This window comes from Ochotona curzoniae, unplaced genomic scaffold (assembly GCF_017591425.1).
Source record: "Ochotona curzoniae isolate NIBS_2020 unplaced genomic scaffold, NIBS_Ocur_1.0 contig_2318, whole genome shotgun sequence".
In the NCBI taxonomy this organism is placed as follows: domain Eukaryota; kingdom Metazoa; phylum Chordata; class Mammalia; order Lagomorpha; family Ochotonidae; genus Ochotona; species Ochotona curzoniae.
The window spans coordinates 10,224,052-10,251,439 of record NW_024465419.1 but is presented as its reverse complement, the minus strand read 5'-3'; the positions used below and the strand labels follow the sequence as shown (position 1 = coordinate 10,251,439).

The 27,388-nt window shown below is 46.5% G+C and overlaps 1 protein-coding gene across 1 annotated transcript in view; it reads right to left on the bottom strand.

Annotated features, from left to right (window-relative positions):
• The window catches only part of PTDSS1 (phosphatidylserine synthase 1), a 74,675-nt gene that overhangs the window by 18,692 nt on the left and 28,595 nt on the right, over positions 1-27,388 (bottom strand). Inside the window, exons 4-9 of the mRNA XM_040972617.1 lie at positions 24,035-24,159; positions 15,982-16,140; positions 10,572-10,723; positions 8,427-8,568; positions 5,816-5,928; positions 3,059-3,124 (exon numbers count right to left, since the gene is read on the bottom strand). Of these exons, the coding sequence (XP_040828551.1) occupies positions 3,059-3,124; positions 5,816-5,928; positions 8,427-8,568; positions 10,572-10,723; positions 15,982-16,140; positions 24,035-24,159 (757 nt within the window). The remainder of the gene's footprint in view (positions 1-3,058; positions 3,125-5,815; positions 5,929-8,426; positions 8,569-10,571; positions 10,724-15,981; positions 16,141-24,034; positions 24,160-27,388) is intronic.

Genomic DNA, 27,388 nt, shown 5'->3' with positions numbered 1-27,388 from the left:
TTATCAAAGGACATAGGCAACCAGGGTCACAGGGCAACTGGGTGGGGAGGGGGAATGAGAACTGACCTGGCTGGGGGTGGTGCAGGAGTGGTGGGAGGCAGAAAGCACTCAGAGAAAAGCAGAGTGTAGACAGGCAGTATAGACACATGCGCTACGCAGGGGGCACAGGCTTTCACTCACTCACATTGGGGCTGGGCACACCAGTGTGACTGACCAACAGGGATTAGTTAGTACTTTTTTGTTTTTGCAGCGCAGCCGGCTGGTTCACATGAGTCATTCATCTCAGCGAGGCTGTTTTGGGAGTTTCCAGTTATCAACAGAGCACACTAAGGAACTGAAGTCACCTTGTCTTCCCATTTCCACTTTCCATCCCTGCCCACAAAGCAGGATTTTGAGGCAAGGAGATTTCTGCCACTTTGTGGCTGCCTCTTCACTCAGGTCAACAGCACCTTCTTTCCTAACCCCCTTAGGCCATGGGTGAGAGCTACTCCAGGGGCATAGAAACTTGGTGGAGGGTGGGGGGAGGGGGGTGGGGTGGGGGGAGGGGGGTGGGGTGGGTAGCCTTTGACCAATGATGAAAAAGCTGCATGAGGAAGGGGGTGATATAAGAGAGAAAGGAGAATCCAAAGACAGGACATGCTACTTCCTTCCTGGCAGAGGAAGGTCAGCCAGTACAAGAGGTGGCATGGCTTCCTGGCTGAGCCCATCCAAAACCTGGTGGATGTGTGACTTGCCCCTCCTGGGCATCAATGAACATACGAAACCTAAGCTGCCCCATCGTCCCTTTGGCTGCAGTCCCCATGGGGAGGGAGATCAGTTTATGCTTCTGAATTGAGGGGGAACAAAGGACAGTGGTCCTTGTCTTCTGGGATGCCAAGACACCTGCTAAATCACATCTGAGGGTCTGCACTTAAATCCTCTGAAACTATCAGCAACCTGCTGGAGTCTGGAACGGGAGCTGAAACACATGGACATGTGCATTCAACTCCCACACGCAGGAAACACTGGGAAGGGATGACGTCAGAACAAGTTCCCAGATTTTAAAAAGGCTTCATATCATCACAGATTCCCTTATGACAGGTCTTGAAAAGCAAGGCACTCAGTCTTGGGGCTGTGACCTAGTAGCTAAAGTCCTCGCCTTGCAAGCACTGGAATCCCATATGAACACCGGTTTGTGTCCCGGCTCCTCCGCTTCCCATCCGGCTCCCTGCTTGTGGCCTGGTGGAGTGGTCGAGGACGGCCCAGTGCCCTGGGATCCTGCACCTGCGTGGGAGAACCGGGGGCAGCTCCTGACTCCTGGCTTCAGATTGGCTCATCTCTGGCTGTTGCAGCCACTTGGTGAGTGAACCAGTGGATGGAAGATCTTTCTTTATGTCTCCCATTCTCTCTGTAAATCTGACTTTCCAACAAGAATAAATATATCTTTAAAAAAAAACTACTCTACAAATAAAACCAATTTCCGTAAAGATCAGTGGGAAAAAAAAAAAAAAAACAAGTTCCCTGAATGGCTGACTTTTTTGGAGGACCTATCTCAATGAAATTCTTTGGTGAATTTTTAATCCATGGGCGTGTAGTACTTTTTAATGGAGAAAGTTATTCTCTTTTAAAAACTGAAAGTAATTATTTCTTTTCTACTGTGCCTTTTCCGTGCATTTTCTTTGTACAGGCAAAATCAATTCAGAATTTGGATCAAGTCTCATAACTGAACTTGTACATATATGGTGGCATGCCTAGGACTTCAGCTTCTTAATGATAAACTACAGATCAATGTTTCCGCAGAAAAGCCACTCACCTGAGAAACTGAAGAGGGTCTCACATTTCACATTTAAGGGGAGGGAGCCTTAAACTAGAACATCTATGGTCCCTTTCAAATCAAAGTTACACAATAGTAAATGAAGATGGAGCATTTAGATCTGGAACAAGACAGTAAGCTGTGACTATATGACCATGTGTTACTTTTCTTAGAAATTATAAAATCAAGCCAGTACAGAGCAAGACGTTATTTCAAAGGTCATTTTGGTATAAAAGTAGCAAGAATTCTGGGCAATCGTGCAAGAGGCTCTCATCTTAAACTCAAGGGGAAGTACACAGGAAATATGGTCTATCCATTTTCTGCCTAATTTATTTTACACAAAAAGGTCTCTGAGTTCTATGTGGGAAATGGCTTCTGATTTCCTATTCCTTTTTAAGATCTGTTTATTCTTATTGAAAGACAAAATTATAGAGATTTTCAATCCACTGGTTCACTCCTCAAATAGAAACAATGGCCGAAGCTGGGCTGGTCCAAAGCCAGGAGTCTGGAGTTTCCATTGGATCATCCATGAGGATGCAGGGGCCCAAGAACCCGGACCATCTTCTTCTGCTTTCCTAGGCCATTAGCAGGGAGCTAGATCAGAAGTGGAGGATGCAGGACTCAAACCAGTGCTCATTTCGGGTGCTGCAACTGCAGATGGAGGCCTAACCTATGCGACAGTGCCTCGACAGTGCCTCTTCCTATGACATCCCAAAACTTTTCTTGTTAAATAGTTTCTACGCCTTCTTTTGATCACTTGTTAAATAACGACTCTTAGAAAAAGGAATGTTGAAAACATGTTGGGTTCATTATCTGGCAGGATGGTTACTATGCGACTTGGAATGCCTGCATCTCATGTTGAAGGGCATGGCTTTGAGTTCCAACTTGGCTTCCCCTCCAGCCTCCTGCTAATGTGCCCACTGGAAGGTGGCAGACGACAGCTCAAGTCCTTGGTTCTCTCCACCTACAGGAGAGACCTGGAATGACTTCCAGGTTCTTGGGATCAGCCTGGCCCTGCCCTAGCTGCTGGGGGGAGCATCTGGAAAGTGCATCAGCAGATAGATGGCAGATCTCTCCCTCTCTCTCTGCATTTCAAACCCATAATTTAAAAATAGTAACAGTAAAAGGCTAAAAATATAAACAGTAAATTTATCCACTTACCTTTATAGAATTACATTGAAAGGTCCTTAACACATAGCCAAGAAATACTCAAAGAAATTCAGAGGTGTAATCGGCTCTGAACTTTCCCCAGTAACAGATACTCACCCAAACACCCAGCACTGTGTTCCCACACGTTTGCACTGCGTGTCCGTGAGGTAAGCGTAGTACTGCCTGAAAGAACAAAGCGGGAGCTCACTGAGAGATTCTGCTAGGCCCGCAAGGCAAGGCAGAATTGAATCACTTTGACAGAATAAGCAGAAAAAATGTACTCTCTTGGTCCCTAGACACGAGCTACCTGGGCCAGTCATATTCAAGGGAATTCCAAGACAGCACCTGTAGAAGCATTCCAGGAAGAGATTCAGCACAGGCTTTAAGTTGGAGGGAGGGCAGTGCACCAGACAGTCGGCACGGGCCTTCCTGATTGAACCACAGACTCCCGCAGCCCCCACCCCAAGCCAGGACAGCCCAGGCGCAGGTTCCAAGGAGAGGATGGCAGAGGTGGCTCATGAATGGTCCGCCCTGGCACTCCCATGACAGAGAGGTTGTTGTTTGTTTTTGACTTTCAGAAGCTGGAATGGGATCTCAGCTGCACCTCAGGGTCACTGACGGCCAATGACTTTGGATACAACAAAGTTGGAAATAGGGAGGCGATGGCATGGAATGCAGACAGAGGGCAGGACTGTTGCATGCAATCAAACTTGAGCCACAGATACCACTTCCATCTTTCCAGTAGTCACAGCAAAAAGTACAGAGAATGTTTATGAAATTCTTTTTAATGATGCCTTAATTACTCGAACCAAGATCCAGATCAGTGCAGGAAGATACCGTCATGAGGCATGGTGTGTGGAATCTGGACTGACTCTCTGGGGCGTGTGTGGTTTCCACATTGAGCACATGTCGCTGTGAAGAGGCCACATCTGCAGTGCTCCACAGTCACATGTGGTGAGGACAGTGTGGTTTAGAGCCTCGTGAGCACCCCCAAAGCTCCATCCAGCTCTTGAGTCCCAGACTCCTCAGAGGACTTGATAAAGCTACGGTGAAGGTGCAGACACACACACACATGAATGATGCTGTGCTAAGGCTCCTCAATGACCAGCACCTCCTCACCCCAGGACCCCAGGCAAGAACTCTAGCTCAAAACAACACATGGTTACTTCACATCCACGCCTTTTCCCTACACTTTACAATTATCAGAAGTAAGAGATGTTTACCCAACAATCTTTTGAAAGCAGCAAGTTCAGAAGAAAGTCTCATAAAAAAAAAAGGAAACAAACAAACAAACAAATGGAGACAGGGCGCACGTAAGGCACTCTCTAAGCCCATAAGCTCTTCTCATGAGGGGCTGGTCTTCACTCACAGGGTTGGCTGCGTCAAATCCACAGGACCAGGTCCACCTTGCAACAGAACCTGCCAGCACAGCTTCTCACAAGAGATTATGTCAAGTGGTGCAGGATCCCCACGGATGGCTCATTTCCAAAGGGAGACCAGGTGTGCAGAAATTTGCAGGGTCTGGCAAAAACTCCAAGCCACCCTCAAAAGTTTCACAATGTTGGATTTCTTTGGTCTCTAGCTTTTGTTGAACAAAATAAATGAAAATTTCAAGATATTCCCACCTGATTTGCTAGTTTTATACAAACACATTTCTTTCCCCTCTTATTTTGCTGTTCATTTCTAGTTTTACAAAAGAGCTGCTGTTAATCTTTCTTGAACAGAACCGTGAAGGTTCAAATTAAGGTACCCCTTAAATGAGGGTGGGGCCCACAAAACCATCAAGGGAAACAATGGCATTTAGGAGAGAATGGTTTTAACAAGCCAGTGGCCTTTGCAGTTTCAAAGGGTTGCTGCCTCCCCAGCTGCACCTTACCTATTGGGTTCCTAGAAAAAAAAAAAAAAGAAGATACAATTTTTAATTCCATGGGATTCACAGGTGTCATGCTTGATTTGTTCAACTCAGGGTCTAGGAAAACATGTACATGCATGTATGTATAACTTTAATGTGTGTGACACTGAATGTGTACAACAGAAGGAGCTGGCTGGGCCTGTCTCACCACGGTGCGGATCTACCCTCCTTGGCCACAGAAGTCCTCTGCTTGTCTGCTTCGTGAGCACATGGCAAGTGGTGACCCGAGTGTTCCTGCAGTTTTGGTAAACCTGACTCTCTTAACTGTTCTGTTGACACGTGGTGTATCTTTGGCAGCTCTGATCAATGCTGCCACTCTGCATTCGTGGAGAAACCCAAGTGCCATCACTAAATGAGGAGAATGAAATAAATGAGAAGAGTTTGCCTTGAACTTTGTCGGCTCAGTCTCCCTGAGGGGTTGTCTCTATAAACAACACTTCACAGGATCCCAGGAGAGACAGGGCCTGAACTCCCAGGCCCATCTCAGTTCCCCTGCAGGACCACACCACAGGAAGGACACTTTCAAGAGGAAATCAGCCTGTCTGGGTCTGGAAAAATACTACAATGCCACTTACAAAAATAATATTATTATGAATTGAACTCTACCATAAGTTTTTATACGTTCCAATGATCTCACACACACACACACAAAACAACCCTCGGAGTGTTTGGCTACTTGTTTTTAACAGGATGTGAGTAGTGAGAGAAATGATCAGGGGTGAAAAACTAATAAGGGGGTCAGGAAAAACAGCACATTTACTGTGGTGTGGGTTACTCGTTTTCTCTCTTAAAGCCCCAATAACATCACTGAGGTCTGACAGTAAGACACCTTCATATTGGAGATGTTCAGGACGCACAATTCTTTAGGATGGTGTTTTCATGGACAATCTGCCAGTGAGTGTGGTCTCCCTTCTGTCTAGCCGGTTAATGTGCTCAGATGACAGTCAAGCGTGTCTACTTACCTCACTGTGGGAGCTGTGATGCAGCCAATAAAGAGAATCCTACACCAGCTTAATGGATGGCTGGCTTGGAACACAAAGATGTGTTTCAGGAAGAAGGTATTCAGCTCGGTCAGCTGGAAAACAAGGAGAAATGAGTCAACCTAGGACCTCATGCTAAGCCATAATCATACTCCTTAAATAGACATTCCACAACTAAATGTAATTGGTATGTGCCAAACATCGTTAGAAAATATATGGTGTTCTCCAAAACTTGCTAATCTAATGAGTAACAGCTAGTGCAACATGAGCATGAATTAATAGGTGGTACAGGGGGTGACAAGAGGGGTCGCTGAGGACTCTATGTACCAATTCTTGTCATGTTGACTGGTCTACATGACATTAATTTGACTTGTGTGGGATCGGTGGGACAGCTAGAGGAGCCAAAAATCATAGAACACCCTCACAACCCTAGAAAAACAAGGCCAGGTCTAAAGAAATCTAACTGTGGATCATGGAAACTCAACTACCCTCAACGAAGCTGAGGATACATCTCAGGGAAATGGCTGTGCATGCTTGTAGCACATACCCGGGAGAGGGCAGACGCTCAAACAAAGGCAGCTCAAAAAGTGAGGGTGAAGGCTTGGCCCACACTTCACCTAGGGGCGATGGCAGTGCTCTCTGAGGCTGGCGTGTCACAGAGTCCTTGGCAACCACAAGAGATTCTGGCTGCCCTCTGCCCAGGGCCCGGCTTCGGGTCTCAAACAAGGGATACAGACCATGAAACACTCACTGTGCTTGAGGCTTGAAAACACATCGAATGCACTGATAGGTCCGCTTCAATGATGCAAAATGTATATCATTTAAGCACAGTGTTGGCCTCAGGGATTTAAAAAAAACTGACCAGTCCATGTACTAACACCAGACAGGAATAGCTGATCTTGGTCCAGGGCTCAGAGCCACAGGAAAGGCGTGCTCCACGCAAGGCCAACAGGTTCCTTTATAGAAACACAATGACGTCTCTCCCTGATAAAGTCAATCATCCACCCACCTAATAAAAGAACGCTTAAACCTTCCTTGACATTTGCCCTGATAAAGCAAAGCTTAATCCCAATCCGTTTACAGCCTCATTCTTATAAACACATTGTCCTTTGCTATATATGGGGAACTGGTTCCAGGGTACCACACAAATATCAAAAGTCACAAATGCTTAGGTCCCTCCTGTAAAATGGTGCAGTATTTGCACACAACCTGTGTCTTCCTTGCTATATATTACAAATCATGTCTGCATTATTTATTGTACTGAATACAAATGTGTAGTGTTTAGGGAACACTGACTAGCAAAAACTCCCATAGATTTCATGTATAGGTGCAACTTTAAAAATATATATTTGGGCCCGGCATGATAGCCTAGAGGCTAAAGTTCTCTCCTTACATGCACCAGGATCCCATATGGGTGTCAGTTCTAACCCTGGCTGCTCCACTTCCCTTCCAGTTCCCTGCTTGTGGCCTGCAAAAACAGTAGAGGATGGCCCAAAGCCTTGGGACCCTGCATTCACTTGGAAGACCCAGAAGCTCCTGGCTCTTGCCTTGGGATTGGCTCATTCTGGTCATTGCAGCTACTTGGGGAATGAACCAGCTGATGAAGAGCTTTCTCTTTGTCTCTTCTCTCTATAAATCTGAATTTCCAATAAAAAATAAATCTTAAAATATTTATTTACTTATTTATTTATTGATACTTTCAATATGTTGTTGGCTCAATCCATGGGGTGGAATTAGCAGATACAGAGGGCTGATTGTGGTGACTTCTGCAGACCATAGGGGTTAGGAAACAATTTACCTATACTTCTGAATTAAAGTGGGTATTATTACTCTCCATGTACTGTCAGGGAAGACTGCTTGTCATCAAGGCAACATCTGCTGATCTTTTCCTTATGTTGGGAGTATTTTGACACCCCGTGTGTCTAGAATATAACTTTTGATGATTCTGAAAGGCCCTTGAAACCAAAACTGATTTCCTTGGCAAGACTGCCAGAATTGGGAAACCAGCAGGGAACAGGAGAACAAAAGAAAGGCTGGGTCGAGAAGATGGAGTGGCGTGAGGGGACAGTCCTTTAGCTGTCTCCATTACATCCACCATGGGCTGATGTACCAGTGAACTGTGACCACTGTCCAGTGAGGACAATGCCTGCTGAGACACACAGCTCAAAACAGCTCCAGTTCCAGCGGCAGCAGAAAGCTGGCTCATTGCTTGAGGAACTGCCCAGAGTGGCAACATCTGAGGCACACCTGTCACCAACACACACTTAGGTACTGTTGCCCTAAAGAGCAATGGAAAGCTTTAATCACACCATGGGGGATGCTAACTATGACGGTTTTCAGGGAATTGAAGCTGTTTCTAATTTGTAATGCCAAAATCCATAACTGAACATGTCTTCATTGATAGAGCAAGACCTTAGGCAAAATAGCATCACTTGCCTGAACAGTTTCATGGACCCATGGCTTAAGATCATATCCAGCCAAGTGTCTAGTTGGTAAGCAATAGGAACTAACACTAATTCTAAATCCCTGGAAGGCTCTTATTTTTTAGCTTTGTTTATTTCTCACTCCAGCTCTGGGCCTCTGAAAAGAATACCTGCCAGATGATCATGAACAGGTAGATTCCGGCCACTCTCTGGAAGGAAGACTTGGGGTCAAACCATCTCACGTAGGTCCAGCTGGCAGGCGTGAACTGGAGCACGGCTCGTTTGATCTTGCCAGTGGTGGTGTGAATGTCCCTGGAAGGAGAGAATGGCTCCATGAAAATTCCAAAGAGATGAGAAGGGGGCTGTAAGACCAGGGGAAAACGGGGGCATTGCTGTCTGTGTAATGAAATGTTCGGAACAGGAGTATTGCTTTGTATTGGAATCATCTCAAGCCGAGGTGCCTCTGTTCACACAGGTGAGGGTGTGGAGACACAGACTTAACAGGGCTTCTGAACAGGTGCGGCGTTGTCCCACTGCAGGGCTGGGAGAGCTCTCAGCCTGTGATCTGGTGACGGAAGCTCAGAGATGTCTTTGGCTGCAGCTTGAAATCAGCCCAGCAGAATGTGACCGCCATCCCCACCTACCCCTCTGCTAGCCTCATTCTGTTTCTACAACTCTGCTTTTCAAATAAATTTTAAAAATCTTAAAAAAAAAATGCCCTTTAAAAATGCTAATACCTAATGATGTAGGAAAATGCTCAAATTTTGTTATGAAAACATTTGCTGTTTTCACTATTTCTACCAATGTTCATTTGCTCCCATAAAAGGCATGCTTCTGACTGCAAATGGGGAAACAGCCTCAACTAGGCAGTGACGCAGTGATGGCAATATGAGTGGTCCCCTAGGGAAACAGGAAGAAGGGAAGGGAGTGCCAATGACACCAGTGGGCTGGAGATGGGAGAGGTGAACAGATGAGCTGAGTCAGCAAGAAACGGATGACCAGCCAGGTGACGGAATAGGAGTCCAAGCACAGATCAACAGAAACAGGAACGTGTGCACGGACGTGAGCATCAGGGACCTGCGTGAGGCTGGAGGGGGACCTACCACAGAGGACACTGATCCTGAAGACCAGGAGAAGCACCACAGTGGCATGACAGAATGAACTGACGCTCGTGAACAGAACACTCAAGCAGTGGTGGGACAAAGGTTGGAATATACGTGACTGGGGACAGCAGACAAATTAACTAACCCAGTGATGGAAATCTAAATGCAGGCTGAAGCAGCTGAGGTAAACAGGGGAAGGACTGAGAAATACTTTCTTTAGAAAATACATAATTTTTTAAAATTTAAAAAACATTAAAATATATTTAAATAAAATACATATTTTATTTTAAAAATTATTTAAAAAAATATATATATATATATACACACACGGACTGTATATATTCCCCATCCACAATCACCAGGATCCCACATGGGCACTGGTTTCTTGTCCTGGCTACTCTACTTCCAACCCAGCTCCCTGCTTGGGGCCTCGGAAATCAGTGGAGGATGGCACAAAATCTTGGAACCCCTGCACCCACATGGGAGACCCACAAGAAGCTCCTGGTTCCTGGTTTTGAATTGCTTCAGCTCTGGCCATTATAGCCATTTGGGCAGTAAACCAGGGGATGGAAGATCTCTCTCTCCCCCTTCTCTTTGTAAATTTGCCTTTCCAACAAAAATAAATAAATCTCTTAAGTTACACATATACACATATACACACATACACAGATCTTTCATCTGCTGTTTCAGTTCCTGAAAGAGAGAAATTTTCCACCTGCTATTTTATTTTATTTTCCAAGTTGTTGCGGCAGCTGGGGCTGTGCTAAGCCTAAGCCAGGAGCCAAGCTCTTCTTCCTGGTCTCCTATTGGGTGCAGGGGCCCAAGCAACTGGGCCATCCTTACTGCTTTCCCAGGCACACTGGAGGGAGCTAGATCGAAAGTGGAGTAGACAGGACTCGAACCAGTAAACATATGGAAAGCTGGCACTGCAGATACGGACTCAACTTGCTATGCCACACCACTGGCCCTAAGACATGACTTTTGATCAAGAGGGTAGGAGGCCCTCTGAATATAGGAAATGAAAAAGAGAAAACTGTAGCAGATTTAGTATTTTTTGGAGGAATGTTTGAAATTACGCTGATAACCAGTTGTTTCTTCCAATAGCTAACATAGAATTTGTGCCTCATCAGCAGATTGAGGTAGACCCTTCCCAGAGCACACAGATGTATACTTCCCCGTGCTGTGGCAAGGTCCACAAGGAAGACAACTCACTTGAAGCTTGCCCAGTGGTATGTGCGCATCTCCAGGAACCGGCAGACCACCATGCCCAGCCAGATGCCGCCGCCGTTACACAGCAGGATGTCCAGGATGACCTGATCCCACCAGCACTCCGCGAAGTTGGGCAGGAGATGCATGAAGAAAAGCTAAGGAATACAAGAGACCAAAGCTGGGTGCCACGCGGGGAAAGGCACTTCCATTCATAGCACATGTACACCGATTTAGAACCGACGCTAGTCCCCGCCTTCCCTCCCCCCTGTCAAATGCAGTAAAATAAAATAAATAAACTTTTAAAAAACAGTAATGGGGGTGATTATCTGGTTCTATGTAAAATTTTTAAAAAAATTTTTGAGGCAGAAAGACATACAGAGCTACCACCTACTCCCCAAATGGCCACAATGGAGTCGGGCTGAAGTTGGGAGCCGGAAGGCAATTGAGGTCTCCTACCTGGGTAGCAGAAATGCAGTGGCCTGAGCTACCAGTGGTGCCTCAACAGATCTGCTTGAGCAGGAAGCTGGAATTAGGACCTGGAGCAAAGCTCCTGAAACCAGGAGCTCTGATGTGGGACAGGAAACCTCTAAGCAACCTTAACCACTGGGCTAAACACCCACCCTTGTTCTTATTTTTCCTTAATGTCCTAAGATGCTTGGCAAACAACACTCATCCAAATAGCTCCTCTTCTGTTGACATGCAGCTTTAAAGAAAAGATGGTCCTTCTTTAGAAAACAGCCATGAGTTGCCTTGGCTCTAAGACAAGAATGTAGGCAGGGGGACCTAAGGAAAGTTTACATAACTGATGACAAAGCACTGGCCAAATTCTGAAAACAAACTGTCTGAGGGTTCAAGTTGTGCATTTGGGAAGTGTTTCAGAGATATCTTGATCAAATAATGAAGTCGTAACTGCTGAAAAGGCAGCTCAGGATGACAGGATGCAGGCTACCAATAGCTGCAGAACTCTCAGACTAGCTGACTCACAGTAAAGACAACAGGGCTGCTGATGGGCATGGAAATGAAGGGTGCTGATTTCAAGGGGAGGAGTCAGATCAGTGTGTGTGTGTGTGTCTATGTCTGTGTTTCTAAGATTTCCTTATTTTTATCAGAAAGGCAGATATACAGAAAGCAGGAAAAAGACAAGAAAGGTCTTCCCTCTGCTGGTTCACTTTCCGAAGTGGTCGCAATGGCCAGAGCTGAGCCTATCCTAAGCCAGGAGCCTCTTTCTGTTTCCCACACAGATACAGGATCCCCAGGTTTCAGGCCATCTCTGACTACTTTCCTAGACCACAAGCAGGGAACTGATTCAGAAGTGAAGCAGCCAGGACACAAACTGGTGTCCACATGGGATCCCAGGGCATGCAAAGTAAGGATTTAGTCACTAGGTTATGGCTTCAAGCCCAAGGAGTCAGATCTATACCTGGATTCTCAGAGCCACAGAGTAGGCTGGATGGGAACATTCCGAGATGACCTAAGTGGAGTATGGCAGGGACAAAGTGGGTTATTTGTTTGTTTGTTTGTTTTTGTTTTTCCTGAGAACAACTGGTGAAAGCTTCTGGAAGGACAACACATCTGAGTGGGAATAAGAGGCTGACACAGATGAGGAAAGGGGAAATAATGAGGCATAGGTTGGAAGCAAAGTCTCCCTTGGAGAACATTCTACTTAAACAAAGGGTGCACCACCATGTTCGTCCAGAGCATCATGTCCTGACGTGTGAAGGCCATTTTGAGAAAGTGAAAACATAAAGGCAACGCCAAGGAGTCCTCTGGAAACAGAGTCTGGCAGTGACAAACCCCTGACAATCTGACAAACACTGCCAAGCTACAATGCTCAGCTACAGACTCATACACAAACATGAGGCATTTGTGCGAAGGGCTGTGCTGTGGAGAAGCCACAGGTCAGCTGTTACGGTGGCTGGCTCCTGGTCACTCTCCCCCAAGGCAGGTGTGGCACTGCCCTGGAGTACACCCACATCCTCGGACTCAAGGCTGCGAGGCAGACTCTGCTCTTGCCCTTGAACAGGAAGACAATCTCACCAGCCTGAGGCAAGGATATCTGCAGAAGCCAAACTGTGCACCAGGGGGCCATCTCCTGAGTCTCCGTTCTCTAGGGATCTATGGGGCCTCTGTCATGTGGAAGGTAGAATACACGGGTTAGAGACAATGAAGACATGGCCCTGCCTCCTGGAAGGATGGCACATAACAGAAAATAGCTATTTATCAAGTATCTTTAATGCAATGCACATCTCAAAGCAGAGAGCAGACAGGGGCTCCATTTCCAGGCACCTGAACATGCAACATCCCAGAGGACGGTTGGGGCAGGCTTTAACGGGCCGAGCCCAGGAGAAGACAAGAGAGTTAGGTGGAATGCTCCTGGTGGGAAGAACATGAAGTCTGTAAAAAGTGAAGATGGCTAGGGCAGATAGGGTCAACATGGAGAGAGACTGCAGTGGTGGGGCCAGTCCACTTATGGCTGGCTCAGAAGTCTGGCTTCTGTTTGAAGAGTAAACAACAAGTACTGAAGAGGTTTCAGTAGGAAAAGGACTTGACCTGGGGGAGGTATGAGAAGTCTCTGGCAAAGGATAGTGTGAGGGGAAGAACCCAATGCTTTAGGTGTGAGGTGCCAGTGGGAGAGACACAATGGGAACAGAGGTATGAAACCATTGCGATGGACCACTGCATGTACACCCTCACAGGAAAGTCTACAGCACCTGGGGAGTATAGGACACCAGGGGCTGGAGAGAAGGCACAACAGCAAAAAGCCCTGCCTGCAGGGAGAGAGAGGAAGAAAAAGGCCAGGTACCTTGCACAGGGTCAGGTGGCAGATGGGTCAGGGAAATGAAAGCAGGATGGGCTGCACATCAGGAACCTTGTGCCAGCTCATTCAAGGAAGCAAGGCTCTAAGCTCTGACTCCCTCAGCAGCACTATGGGAATGTGCTACATGCCCATTCCTGATTTATGGGGAGGATGGAGATGACACAGATGTGGATGGATGAAAGCTGAGCACCTTCAACATTCACACATGGAAGTCCTAGCCTCCAGAACCTCGGAGTGTGGATTGATTCAGAAACAGAATCATTGCAGAGGTCATTAGTTAAGATCATGTCAGAGTGGAACAAGCTCCTGACCCAATCTGACTGGAGGCCTACTAAAAAGCATACTGTGAAGACTCAGACACCCACACCAGGAGGGCCAAGTGAAGAGGGAGCTTAGGTAAAACGAAAGGCTGCTGGTAGACCAGGAGATCAGAGCTCAGAGGTCTGGGGCAGTCTGCAAAACAGTCCCTAGAAGACACCAAAGCTGCTGACACCTGGGCTTCAGGGGTGCTTCAATAGACGCTTTTCCCAACTGGCATACCACCCCAGGGTATGGTCAGGACGATGACTGGCATCAAGGAACAGATTGCTGGGGCAGATGTTTGTGTACACTGGGTTACACAGTACTGGAAACACCTACATCCCACATCACACTGCTGACCCAAGTACCACAAATAACACAATTAAAGGCTGGCACTGTGGCGTATCAGATAAAGCCACTGCTTACAGCACCAGCATCCCGTGTGGGCAACTGTTCGAGTCCTGGTGGCTCCTGTTCCAATCCTGCTCTTTGCTATTGCGTCTGGGAAAGCAGTGGAAAATAGCCTAAGTTCTTCAGTCCCTAAGCCACGTGGGAGACTTGGAAGAAGCTCCTGGCTCCTGGCTTCAGACTGGCGCAGCTCGAGCCATTGCAGCCGAGAGTGAGTTAGGGGATAGAAGACCTCTCTCTCTCTCTCTCTGGAACTCTGTCTTTCAAGCAAATACATAAATTTTTCAATAATAATAAGATGATTGAAAAATAATGCATTAGTTCTCTGCAGTTCATCTTGCTGGTATTTTTCAAGAGCACATTCATTACACACTTTCCACTTTGGATCTCTGAGCTTGAGGGGCCATATTAGTTCTCAGAACAAAATAACTTGTGTGCCCTTGAAATTCCTCCAATTCTTTTTTTTTTTTTTTAATTGATTACATTGCATCATGTGGCACTGTCTCATAGGCTCTGGGATTCCCCCAACCCTTCCCCGTACCCTCTCCCCATGGTGAATTCCTCCACCTTGCTGCAGTATCACAGCTCAAATTCAATCTTGTTTCTTTCATTTCAGGCATAGAGCCCAGCATCTTATTTTCCATATAAATTCAACAGTTTTGGGGGGAGACCATATCTGGTCTGAAAGCAGAGTTGGCAGAATATCATCCTGATCAATTAAAAGCCACAATATAACATCAACATCAATTTACAACATTTTGGAATTAATTGACACGGTATTGAGTAACAGATATGTTAAAAAATACAAGTTCTTAACCACATCCTGTGATTACTTCATTGACATTTCAATTTCATTTTATACACAGAACCGGTTGCTATACACCTTAAAATGGCTATAGGGAATTATTCAGCTGTCTCGTGTCTGTTTTCATTTTAGCATTCAGCAGTTTATAGTGTTGAAGCTTAATCTTGCTGAACTTGGCAGATTTTGGGATAGTCTAAACTGGCTTATAACTCTAACAAGGCATATGTCAACAGTTGAAGTGCAGAACAGTTTTAGGAGGGGTGTGAAGAGAAATCTTTAATACCTTAGTGAGGAGTAACTAATCTTTGTGTCCTACCTAGTAAGGCATGTGTGAATCCACGCTGACCGTTTCCTGTCTGGTTTCAAGCTTTCCTTGTTGTTTTGTCTATCTATTCCAATTTGTGTGTGTGTGTGTGTGTTTTGGGGTGGGGGGCTCCAGAGCGACCCTGATGGTCACTGCAAGAGAGGGTGGGGATCCAAAGTTAGAACTAAGTGAGGACCAGAGAAAGCTCCTCTCCCTAGTCCCAAAGGAAGTTTACTGTTCTTCTTATTCTGCAGACCACTCCGGGCTCCTGGCTATTGTTCCAATGACCTTGGATCCTGCAAGGAAGGGTTTGGGCCTCTTCCATCCATGTGGTAGATCCAAACGGGGGTGGATGACCTCAGAGTTCTTGGCCTCCAAAGGCATTCCAGTTCCCCGTGGTCCCCTTGGCAGTTGGGATGCCTCCACCAATTCTATTTTTCTCAGATTGGAAGCTGGGGAGGAAATTGGCTTATCACCTTCAGAGTGAGTTTCCCCTCTACCATCTTCTGTATCCCTTGGGACTTTATGCTTCAGTTTGGTTTCATTTGTTTCTCATCAAGACTTGGGGCGAAGAAGCACATTTTATGAAGTTAACCCAGAGGGTGTGCTTCTGTTTTCTTAACAAGGGTACACAATATTCTCACAAGATGGGAAATACATTTTGTGTCTCCTTGTGTCTCCATGCTGCAGAATGGATGAACTGCTTCCAGCCAGCCCACCCTGTGGCTGCATGTGAGCCATGCATCGTCCAGGTAGCCCCTCTCACCGCGCTGCATACCTCAGTCAGCTCCCAGGTGATGCTGATTGTCCAGCACAGGCCGTAACTGCGGATCAACAGGGCCTTCATGGCCCAGCCCCAGAAGTGCCCGAACGCAAAGATGTCGAAGTGGCTGATGATGCGTTCCCAGGTGATGACATGGCAGTTCACGGCGTACTCCTATTTCACAGAAAGGGAAATCAGTGACGCCATCCGTGAAGGTCTCTGACTGTGAATGCAAAGTAGCGTTGGACCCTGACAACTGCTATACGTCTTGCTTGATTAAAAACAAACAAAACAAAACAAGAAAGTTGCAACAACTTAAGGTTCTTGAAGTAAAAGAACAGGTATTAGAGTTCATGCATCAGAACTGCCTTGCTGTGAATTGCAAATGCTGTGTTAAGATGAGAAACAATTTCACAAAGGCACAACACACGTTGTGAAGTGGCCTCACATGAGCCCATATCCTCTGGTCACAGAGTGAGTAAAAGCCAGGGATGGGGAAAAAAAAAAAAAGGTACTAAAACACAATTCCATCATACAGGTTAAAAGGTTAAAGAAGTCATAATAGAAAAATGTTTGAAGAACTGAGTGATGACAATGAATGTACAATATATATAAAACATACAGAAGTAGGCAGAACTTAGAGAAAATTGCACAGCCCACACAAGAAAACAAGTTCACAAATCGGGGAAAAAAAAAAGCAGAGTAACTCCCTCTCCAAAAATACAACAGTATTCCAAAAAAGTTTTAGTGGAAATTTTTGAATTAAAAATTAATTTTGATGCAAAAAAAAATTTTAAATCCACGTGTAATTTTTTCATTGTATGCTTTTATTAATCACTACTGAAGACTTCTCTCCTTGAATGCATATTTTAAAATTTTTGCATTAAACCAAGCTATCTTTTAACCCTGTTTTCCACAAACCTTTTAAAAAGATTTATTGGGCCTGGCGCAATAGCATAGTGGCTAAACTGTTTGCTTTGAATGTGCCAGGATCCCATATGGGTGCTCATTCCAATCCCAGCGGACCCGATTTTTGTCCAACTCCCTGCTTGTGGACTGGGAAAGCAGTCAAGGACAGGCCAAAGCCTTAGGATCCTGCACCCATGTGGGAGACATGCAAGATGCACCTGGCTCCTGGCTCCTGATTGGCTCAGCTCCAGCTGTTGTGGCCACTTGGAGAGTGAATCAGCAGATGGAGGATTTTCCTCTCTCCTCCTCTCTGTGTATCTGCCTTTCCAATAACAATAAATAAATCTTTAAAAAAATGATTTTTTTTTTAATTGGAAAGGCAGATACACAGAGAAGGAAAAAGAGAGAGAAAGATATTCTGTCTATTGGTATGCACCTCAAATGGTCGCAATGGCCAGAGCTGAGCTGATCCAAAGCCAGGAGCCAGGAGCTTCTTCCAGGTTTCTCATGCAGGTTCAGGGTCCCAAGGCTTTGGGCCATCCTCTACTGTTTTCCCAGGCCATTATCAGGAACATGAGTGGGAAGTGGAACAGTTGGGACACAAACAGACACCGATACAGGATCCCAATAGGCTGAGGATTAGCCAGTTGAGCCATGATGCCAGTACCCTCCACAAACTTCTTAAAGTAATGTATAGGCCTACATATTTTATGGATATTACATAATTTAATTGTTAATATCTAATAAAGGTTTTTAAGAAGCATGGTTCCATTTCTAGTCTTTTAAAATAGGATATACAGAAATTTCTAAATCTTTTATTTAAGTACTATGAGAACAGCTATCACGGCTCTGACTATGTAACATTGCTCAGGAACCTCTACACTTCATATCCTTTCTTAGGAAATAACCCTCTGTCATCAACCGACTGGAAATACTGCATCAACTATAATCGCTTCAAATTCTGGAAATGATGCTGAGAGCAAAAGAGCAACTCCAGGTTTCCTCTCCAAAAACCCAACACAACAGATTGCTCTCTCAGATACAGATGCACTTTAACTTGCCAAGATGGAAGGACATCTGGTGCGATGCGATATGACAAGGAAGTCAGAGATCTGGATAATGGGGGATAATATTCAATAGGGCTAGCTGCCCCACAATGAGATGAAGATCCTCCCCCTCGACTATGCAATCTGTGCTCCTTGCTGCACAGAAGCCCAGGCTGGTGGCAGGGGGCAGCCCTGAGACCGGGCAGGTTGTCTGTTAGAGTCCCCGTGGCAGCATGGGCCCCCCCATCAGCCCTGAATTCCTCACGCAGCCTGCCCCCTTACTCTGCTCAGGGCAAGACCTGTTTCCAAACAGCTGTTCTTGATGTCACCAAGGCTGTGGGGGATTCGGAGGCCTCTGAACTCTGTGAAATTATTTCTAGGTTTTGACACATGGGGAAAGGGGATGAACTTACAGAGTTCATGGAAAATTCACCTTATCTTTTAATTCTATTTTCCCACGAATTATTTTGAAGCCCCCTTGTGATTTAAAAGTCACAAAGAACTGAAGGTATACACCAGCATTATAATCATTAATGAGCAGATCTGCCAAGTATCACCTGTGAAAGACCCTAAGGTTGCAGGCCAAAATCCAGAGAGGCACCGACCTGGAAATAACCATTGGAAATTGGTTCCAGGACCTCCATGGAAACCAAAACTCCTAGGTGCTCCAGCCCTTATATAAAATGGTACAGAATCTACACACACCCTCCGGTAGCCTCTGAAACATACCTAGGTTACTGGTACTACCTATTTAAGACTAAAAAGATCTTATCCACTTTTGCTTCCTGGAATCTATTCTCTGCAAATAAAAGGATTTCAGTGATCAAATATCAGATCATTATGTGCACAGGGTATATATGCACACATGTGCGCATGCATGGTGCCTGTATAGCATCTGCAGGTATACATGTGCCTGTGTATGCTGGGAAAGGGGGTCCATCTCCATGGTCACACAGCCCAAGCTTCTGGCACTGCTCTGTCTTCTCTTTGCAAGGGAAGAGGTTCAGTCTCTCTTGAATCCTCTTTGGAAATGATTTGCCTGCAGACAGCACCAGGTTCCATCTGCCCCCTCAACCCTATAAAAATACTTGTGGGTTAGGCCCTATCTTGTGAAAGAAGCATGTGGTTATTTGGAGGGCAAGGGAAGACAAGCTTGCCAACCTGGTTTGCTAAAGCCACCTGCTCCACTGAACTTTGACGGGAAGAAATCAGCTGCTACTATGAAGTAGGACTAGAGGATGGGGTATTACTGACTCATCCCTTAAACGTCAACACAGATGTGATTCCACTGCTTATTCTACACCACCATGACCCCCTATCACACTTAGAATAACTTCAGATGTCATGCCACTTGGCTTGGACCTCCAGCCTCTGGGATGACCCAGCTTCCAGCATATCTCTGGCTCATGACTGACAGCAGCTCCCCCGACCACCTCCACCTGGCCTGGCTTACTCCCCCTCATTTCTCAGTTGTTAAATTAACCATCAGTTCTGGGTGGCGGCTTCCTTTGAGAATTTCTAATGTCACCCACTTCTTTCCGCTACAGCGCTGCATCCAAATGAAATGATCACACTTTCTGGATTCTATAACATGCGTTGTTCTCACTGCATTATTTTGAGAACTGGGATGAATATTTCAATATACTGTAATGCTTGGCACTTTAAAGATTTTCTTTTTCTATTCCTTCCCCAACGATATGTCTACAGCTAATAATTGATAGTACATCAAACAGTACAATAATTTGTACTAAGGAACTATCTTTTTTTTTTTAATTCTGTTGACAGGCACAGAGGGGAAGGAAGGAACTTTTACCCTCTTTTTCATCCCTCAAATGCCCACAACAGCCAGGGCTGAACTGGAGCCAGGGCCAGGGACCTGAGAACTCAATCTAATTCTCTCACATTGCGGTAGGAGCCTCATCACCTGTATTATTACCATAAACTCCCAGGCTCTGCTTCTGCAGGAAGGCAACCAGGTCTCAAACTCACACATGCTAATATGGGATGTGGGCGAAATACCCACTGTGAGGCTAAATACCCACTCCCACAAGTAATCTTAAGGTTATAAGACTGAGACCAGGAGTGAACGCTGTGGGTAGCTCATTCAGACGCCCCTTGTGGGGCTGGCGCTGAGGAATACTGGGCAGCTCTATGTTTCAAACAAGTAAATAAATCTTAAAAGAAAAGACATGTGTTGGGATGTCTGCAACCCCCACCGGAGTGCCTGGGAAGCAGCGGATGATAGCTCAAATACATAGGAACATCTCAATGGAGTTCCTAAGCCCTGCATTCAGCCTGGCCCAGCTCAGAAGGCTTTTAGCCACTTAGAGAGTGAAAGAGCAAATGCAAGTCCTCTCTTTCTTCTAAAGGAAGGTAAATAAGCTTTTTAAGAAGACAGAGAGAAGGGCAGCTGCTCTGTGGGCTATCAGGAGCCACCTGAGAAGCAATTCCTCAACAAAGACTGAATTGGGATCTGGAATCCTATCCAGCTCTACACCAATTTTCACTTTATAAGAAATGCAGACGGAAGAGAGATACTTTCATTAGCACCTGCAAATGCGAGCTACAAAATCCAAATGTGAGAACACTATAGAAAAAAAAATATAAATAATTCATTCAACAGATTAAGGACAAAGGGGGTGGGGAAGGGAATGATAACCATCAAAAGAGATTCAGGAGAGGCATCAAATGCAAGGTGTGTGCCTTGCCTAGATCCTATCTATCATCAAGCAACTAAGGCAACATGAATTTTGGCTGTAAGCCGCCGATTATAAACTGGTTATTGTTAAAAAATAATAATAATAAAGAACTTCATAAATTTTAAGTCTTAAAATCCACTTCAAAAATAACCCCAGTTATGGGGAAGGGGAGAGGAGGATTAATTATAAATGGAGCAGGTGTTGGTAATTATTGATATTGGGTACATGGGAGTTACAGATTCTCTCTATTCTGTGTATGTCTGAAATTTTCCATAACAATGAAAAAAATTGGGGGAGTGATCTTTGGATTTAAAAGTGCACAGGGAAACACTTAAGTTTGCCCTTTCATAGCCTCTAGGCTTCAAGAGGATGGGGTGTTTCCACCTGAGCCCACTTGTCACCAGCATGCTGTCACACAGGGACAGTCAGGTCATAACCCACTGAAGAAGAGGAAGAGGAGAGGAAGAAGGAGAAGCAAGAGAAGGAAAAGCAAGAAGAAGAGGAGCAGAGGTAGAAGTAGAAGGGGGAATGGGGAGGGAGGAGATGGCAGCTGTTTCAAACAACCCACTTATAAAGGAAGTGTGTGCACAGTCTGTCTAGGGCTGGGAGCACCTATTTTTGAATTGAATAAATATTTTAAAACTTCCCAGACAATTATATAAAAACCTGCCTCTAATAATATTTCAGCACCCACCCCCTGCCATACCCATTCCAACCTGTAATATTAAATTTAAGGGGAGTGCAAGCTGCAGTATAAGCTGCCAGGCACAGACTAGTCTATGAGTCAATTTGTCTAGGAAGGGGTGTCAGTGGTGACAGAAAGGGGGAGAGCAGGGAGGGAAGGCAACCCTGGGAATCACCACACTGCAGAAAGCACACCCAGGGACACCAAAGGCGTTCCTCTGGAGTCTCCTCCAGATTGCGAAAGATTATTTTAAGGAAATAAAAAGTGATTAGGGACAGAGATGGCAGAACTGCCTCAGGCTGTGTGCTCAGCTTAGTCAGAAACAATTGGCCCCTAGTTTAGGGCTAGACTGTAAAGGGCCTGTTTCAGCTATTCTGGGGCCCCAGTTTTGATATCTGAATGTCCCTCTAATGTCCTAAGGAAAGCCAGATGGTGAGTGTGACTGCTCAATGGAACTGCCCCCCTCTGGCTGTGAGAAGTGGCTCTGCAGAGACACAGCACATGGACCTGTCACTTGGCCTGAGAACACAGCTACTCCTGCTCAACGGCCCAAGATGGCTGTCTCAGAAAGTGTGGGTTCTGGGATATTGTTCCCCAGACTTGTACTGCAGAAGGCTCCTGGGAGCATCAACACACACATTACCATCCACATGAGAAACAAGTTTGGAAACCAGAAGAGACCTACTGGCTCATACTTGGAAGCAGGGTGCTGAGCCCCACTTCTCCATAAGACATGGACACCTGGCATGCATGTGCGAGGCTGATGTGGAATAGACACGGAGGGCCCCATGGCACCTGACACAGTCAGTCCCTGAGACAGCCCTCACCACAGTAGGCGTTCTTCACGCTCACAAGAGGGAATCACCTCTACCTTCTCTTCCTCTTAGTGAGAGATCCCAAGGCAGATTTGCCCCCTGACATGTCTCATTCTCAGCATTCTCCTGCTGCTTTAAGTGTGTCTCTAAAAAGCTAAAGATAAATAAGAACACAATTCCAAGAAGGGACTGACAAACATCCATAGTTAATCTTGATGCCCCGAGCTGATCTGTCCACAGCTTCCATGCTTGCTCTCCCTCAGCACCACTGGGTGCTTCCACCTGGATCAAATGCTCGGCATAAAAATAAACTGGAAAAAAAACCAACTTCACAGCAAAATCCTATGATACTGTGATCTACAGAAGAGACAGAGTTGAGTCCTCATCCCAGCTCCTGGCCCGCAGTACCAGAAGCCCTGTGATTTCCTGATATAGGGAGGGGATACTAGGTGCTTCTTTTGTTCCAGTATCTCACCTTTGACTCCAGCTCCTGACACAAAGCTCTAAATCCCTTGGAATTCGGGGGTGGGGGGAGCAGGGAAGAGGGTGTCTTTTGCTTTCACAAGGCAACTCTTGATGGGCTCCTAGATTAGGGGCTGATAACCCAATGACCAAGCCACAATTAGAGACTCTGAGCTTTCAATACCACACCTCTTACTTCTGGGAAAGGGGGAGAGACTAGAAATGATTTAATAACAGATCATGCTTATGTGATGAAAGCCTCCATGAAAACCCCTACACTACAAGGCCCAGTCTTGGGGTGCCACTGGCAATCTACTACTTGCAATGTCAGCATCCTGTATCAGAACACTCTTTACTTCCCATCCAGCTCCTTGCTGATGTGCCTGGGAAAGAAGGGGACAATGGCCCAGGTATCGGGATCACTGCCACCCATCTGGGAGACATGAACAGAGTTCCTGGCTCCTGGCTTTGGCCTGGATTGGCCCTGGCCTTTGAAGTCATTTGGAGAGTTAACTAGCAGATGGAATCTATTTCTCTCTTCTTTCTCTCCTCCCGCTCTGTCATTCTACCTTTCAAATAAATAAATGAATCTTAACAAATGAGCCAAAAAAACAAACCCAAAACTACAGAGTCTGGAGTGCTTTTGGTTGGCAAACATATCTACCTGCAGGGAGAAATGTGTGTCCCAACTACTCAAGGACAGAAGTTCCTGCAACAAGGCCCCTTGTGCATCTTGTGTAGCTGTTCACCTGCTGTTCACCTGTGCCCTTGGTCACATCTCTTCTCATACACCGACAAGAGTGAGCATGTCCTTGGATTCTATGAGCAATTTCACATAACTGAGGCCAAGGAAAATGATGTGGGGAGCCTGTTCGTAGCTCGTGGGCAGGAAGTACAGATGATAACCTGGACTTGGGACTACGATCTGAAAGGTGAGTGCTTCTGGGATTCAGTCATACCTGCAAGGAGTGAATGTCAGTACAGAAAGCCCTGCCAGGCCCCCAGTTGCTGTCAGGAGAGCTGGACAACAGTTGGGCCAGGGAAATCCTATGCACCTGGTCACTTCCAAGAGTGTGGGGCAAACAGCTGGCTGGCTTTCTCCATGTGCATAGTCTCATCAGGAAACACTTAAACCACAGCAGTTTTAACCAAGAATAAATCAGGTTCAGGAGGCTTAGTAAAAGTAGCAAGCAAAACAGCCTAAATCTTAAGGGTTGGCCTCCTCATGGCCAATAGGGATGCAGATCACAGAATCAGGGCTGAGGTGTTTGAGAAGGATGCTGACGGAGTGGGAGCAGCTGCCAGCCTGGGGGATCCTGAGCGTGCGAGGCATGGAGAAGGGCTCAGCCTGGGCCTTAGCCTGGAGACCTGGTGCTTAGGTATCTCCAACAGCAAAAGTGGGGAAAGAACACTTCACACTTGACACCCACCACTCTCCCACAGAGTACCTACCATGATATCGGCTTCCCTGGTGGCGTAGCGAAGGTTCGGGTCCAGCCAGTACATGAGGGACTTCACCTGCTCGAAATTCAGGAAGAGGAGGAACACCAGGAACAGGAAGTAGAGTACGCTGAGCCCTGAGGGAGACAAGCACTGGTTCAAGGTGGAGACAGACCCAACTGTCAGACACCCATCCTCCTACAGACTCAAATAGCTTTTTGTGAACATCAGACCAACTAGGGTCATACAGCCTATTGAGACCTCTGTTGCATCTGACCATGTAGCCTGAATTACAATCCTAATTCAGATGGGGGAGGGAGGGGGCAATCAGTATGATACCTGGGGGAGCATGAAACAGGCAGGTAGGGAAAACACCTCTAGCACTTGACATGTGCCTGCAGGGCTGGCAAGGAGGGACAGAGCCGGTGGCGCTGAAATGACAGGTTGGTCTTGCAGGCCACAGCAGAGACTTCCAACACTATCTTAAGTTAAACCAGGAAATAAGATCAACTAGGTAATATTTTGTGAAGCCAATTAAAGTAAAGTTCGGCTTTGGACCACTCAGTCTAGAGGCCACTTTTTTACTTCCGGTGAAAAGTGTGAGTGTGCCTTGAGGAGTCAGACTGCAAGGTAGCCTTCACAGCATTACTTTAATCGCTATCCTAATAGCCCCACATCATGTAAAAAAGACAGTAAGGTACTCCATGAGGTAAAAAGCTTGTGTGTGACATCACAGAGAGATGTGAAGCCCCAACAAGCAGGGGCTTTGTCATCTCTTGATGTTGAACCTCTTAGAATTAGAATGTTTCCCAAAGACATCCAGACACTGGAAGGCAAAGGACCTTGGACTATGGCACCCCATCCAAACTCAGGTCAGCACTCACTGCCATGAATCGCTCCAGAGGAGTGTCCAGCCTTGGAACAGGTCCACTGTGAGCACCATAGTAGTACCACACTTTCAGCTGGACCTCGCTCAGTGCCAGGGGAGCTGGGTGAATGCCTAGCAGAATAACGCCTGACCAAAACTGTGCCCAAACTGCCTAAGAGGGTCCAAAGAACACAGTTTTAGGCACGATGGTATATAATGTGCTTTAGGCTTGCATTAAGGAAATTTTCACCTTTATATTTTTAGTCATCTGACAACTTTAAGATCGAGAGCAAGTGTCTCTGGCACACGGGTCCTTAAATGAAGCTTTATGCTCTGTGAAGCTCTGCAGAGCCCATGTGTATGAGAGGACACCTGTGTGTACTGGGAAGGCGTATCAAAAGATCCTCAGGTAAGAAGCCAAACTATGGGGCCATGGGGTGAAGACCCGGTTTGCATTGCCAGGAACCCACATAGGCACCAATTCCAGTCCCAATGCTTCACTTCTGATCCAGCTCCCTGCTAATGTGCCTGTGAAGGCAATGAGGAATGGCCCAAGTGCTCGCACTGCTGCACCCATGTGGGAGACCCAGAAGAAACTCTTGGTTTCAGCTCAATCGAGGAACAAACACACACAGATGGAAGATCTATCTGTCTCTCACTCTTTGTAACTCTGTCTTGCAAATCAACAAACAAAATCTTGAAAAAAAAAAAAAAACTGGGATGGGGCCAACTAGGCGAAAGTAACTAGCAATATTAGTCGGTAATGTCAAGGTCATGGAATATAGTGACCCAGTCTAACACAGCAGAGTTGCTTATTAATCACAGGAGTGATCATGTCACTCCTGTGACTCCCTGCTGCCCCTCAGCTCAAGCTCCTGACCCTGTCCACAGTCTCGTGTGACTCTCTGTGGGCCTCACCCTAGACCTGTCTTCTCCCTTCTTCCGGGGCCCACTGTGCTTGCTTGGGCAGCACTGCTGTGGGAGTCCGAGCTCTTTAGAGCTATGGGGCCTTATCAAGAAAGAGCAGGGCTCCCCCTGACCTTACTGCCCCCAGCTCAGGTGCTACAGGCTCGGAACTCTCCTTGCCTGTGAGTTTCCAGTCAGCATCTTACCCTCAGGCCTCTCCTGACCACTCCAAGTCACCCAGTCACCCGGACACCTGGCCAGGGACCTCACCTGATTCTAACTCACTGCCAACATCATGTGATAGCTGGTGTGTTCTGATGCGTGATTTGTTTATTTTCTACATTATCGGCCTCCCCCGATGGAAGGGTGGGTCCACAGAGTGGGCTCTTTGTCTGTATACTTGTTCTCCCACCCAGGCCTCAACCCACGGCCTCAGGGTCCAGAGCAGCCACTGTCACTGTTCCATGACCACTGAGCAAAAAGTTCACCAACAAATTCAAAGGGGTGAACAGCTACCTGTGGTCTCCGAAGGCTGAAAGAAAAATTGCCCGATAATTCACTCCCCAAGAGGCTGCAGTGGCTGGAGCTGAGAAAATCCAAAGCCAGGAGCCAGGACTTCTTTCCTGTCGCTGACGTGGGTGCAGGGTGCCAAGGCTTTGGGCCATCCTTGACTGATTTCCCAGGCTATAAGCAGGGAACTGGATGGGAAGTTGGGCTGCCAGGATTCAAACCTGTGAGGAGCAGGTGCCGGAGCGGCCCCCATGAATATGAAAGGCCATTGCAGGAGGGCAGCTGGCCCAGAGCCAGGAGGCGGGATTGGTCTCGCCAGCAGGTAAACAGGAAGCCACAGGGAAAGGCTGATGCCCTCGCTGCGATTATGTCATTGCTACTGGCCTATGAGGTAGCGCCAAGTGGACCCACGGGAGGGAAAGAGATTGGTGGAGAGCGGTATAAAAGCAGCCACTAAAAGCAATAAGAGCGACTGGGAGAAGAACAGGGAAGCAGAGAGGGATAGGTACAAAAGCAGTAAGACCTACAAGGAGAAAAGCTAAGGCCTACGAGGAGAAAAGCTAAGGCCTAACGAGGAGAAAAGCAGCGGAGAGAGGGCTAGAAAAGTGGCAGAGAGGGGTACAAAAGCAGTAAGACCTACAGGGAGAATGGGGAGTAAAGCTAAGGAGAAGAAAGGGGAGAAAAGCTAAGACCTACAGGGAGAAAGGCAGCGGAGAGAGGGGTATAAAAGGAGCCTCTGTGGGCTATAGGAGTCGCAGTTCCTGACCCTCAAGAGTGTACCTTGTTGGTAGTGTCGCTGCAGGTCAGTGATATAAACCGGCACCCATTTGGGATCCTAACACATACAAGGTGAGGACTTTGGCAACTAGGCTATAGCGTCAGTCCCAGAAGGCTTCTCTTTTCCACTTTCTTTCCTATTCACATCATTGGCAAAATGGCACGCTGAGTTTCCGTTCCCTTCTGGATGCAGACCAGACAACATGCTCAGAGGACACACACACAAGCTTGCACTGGAACAGAACCATGTAGGGGCACAAATGGAAATGAGCAATGATCCTCAGCACGTGAAGATCAACAGTGTT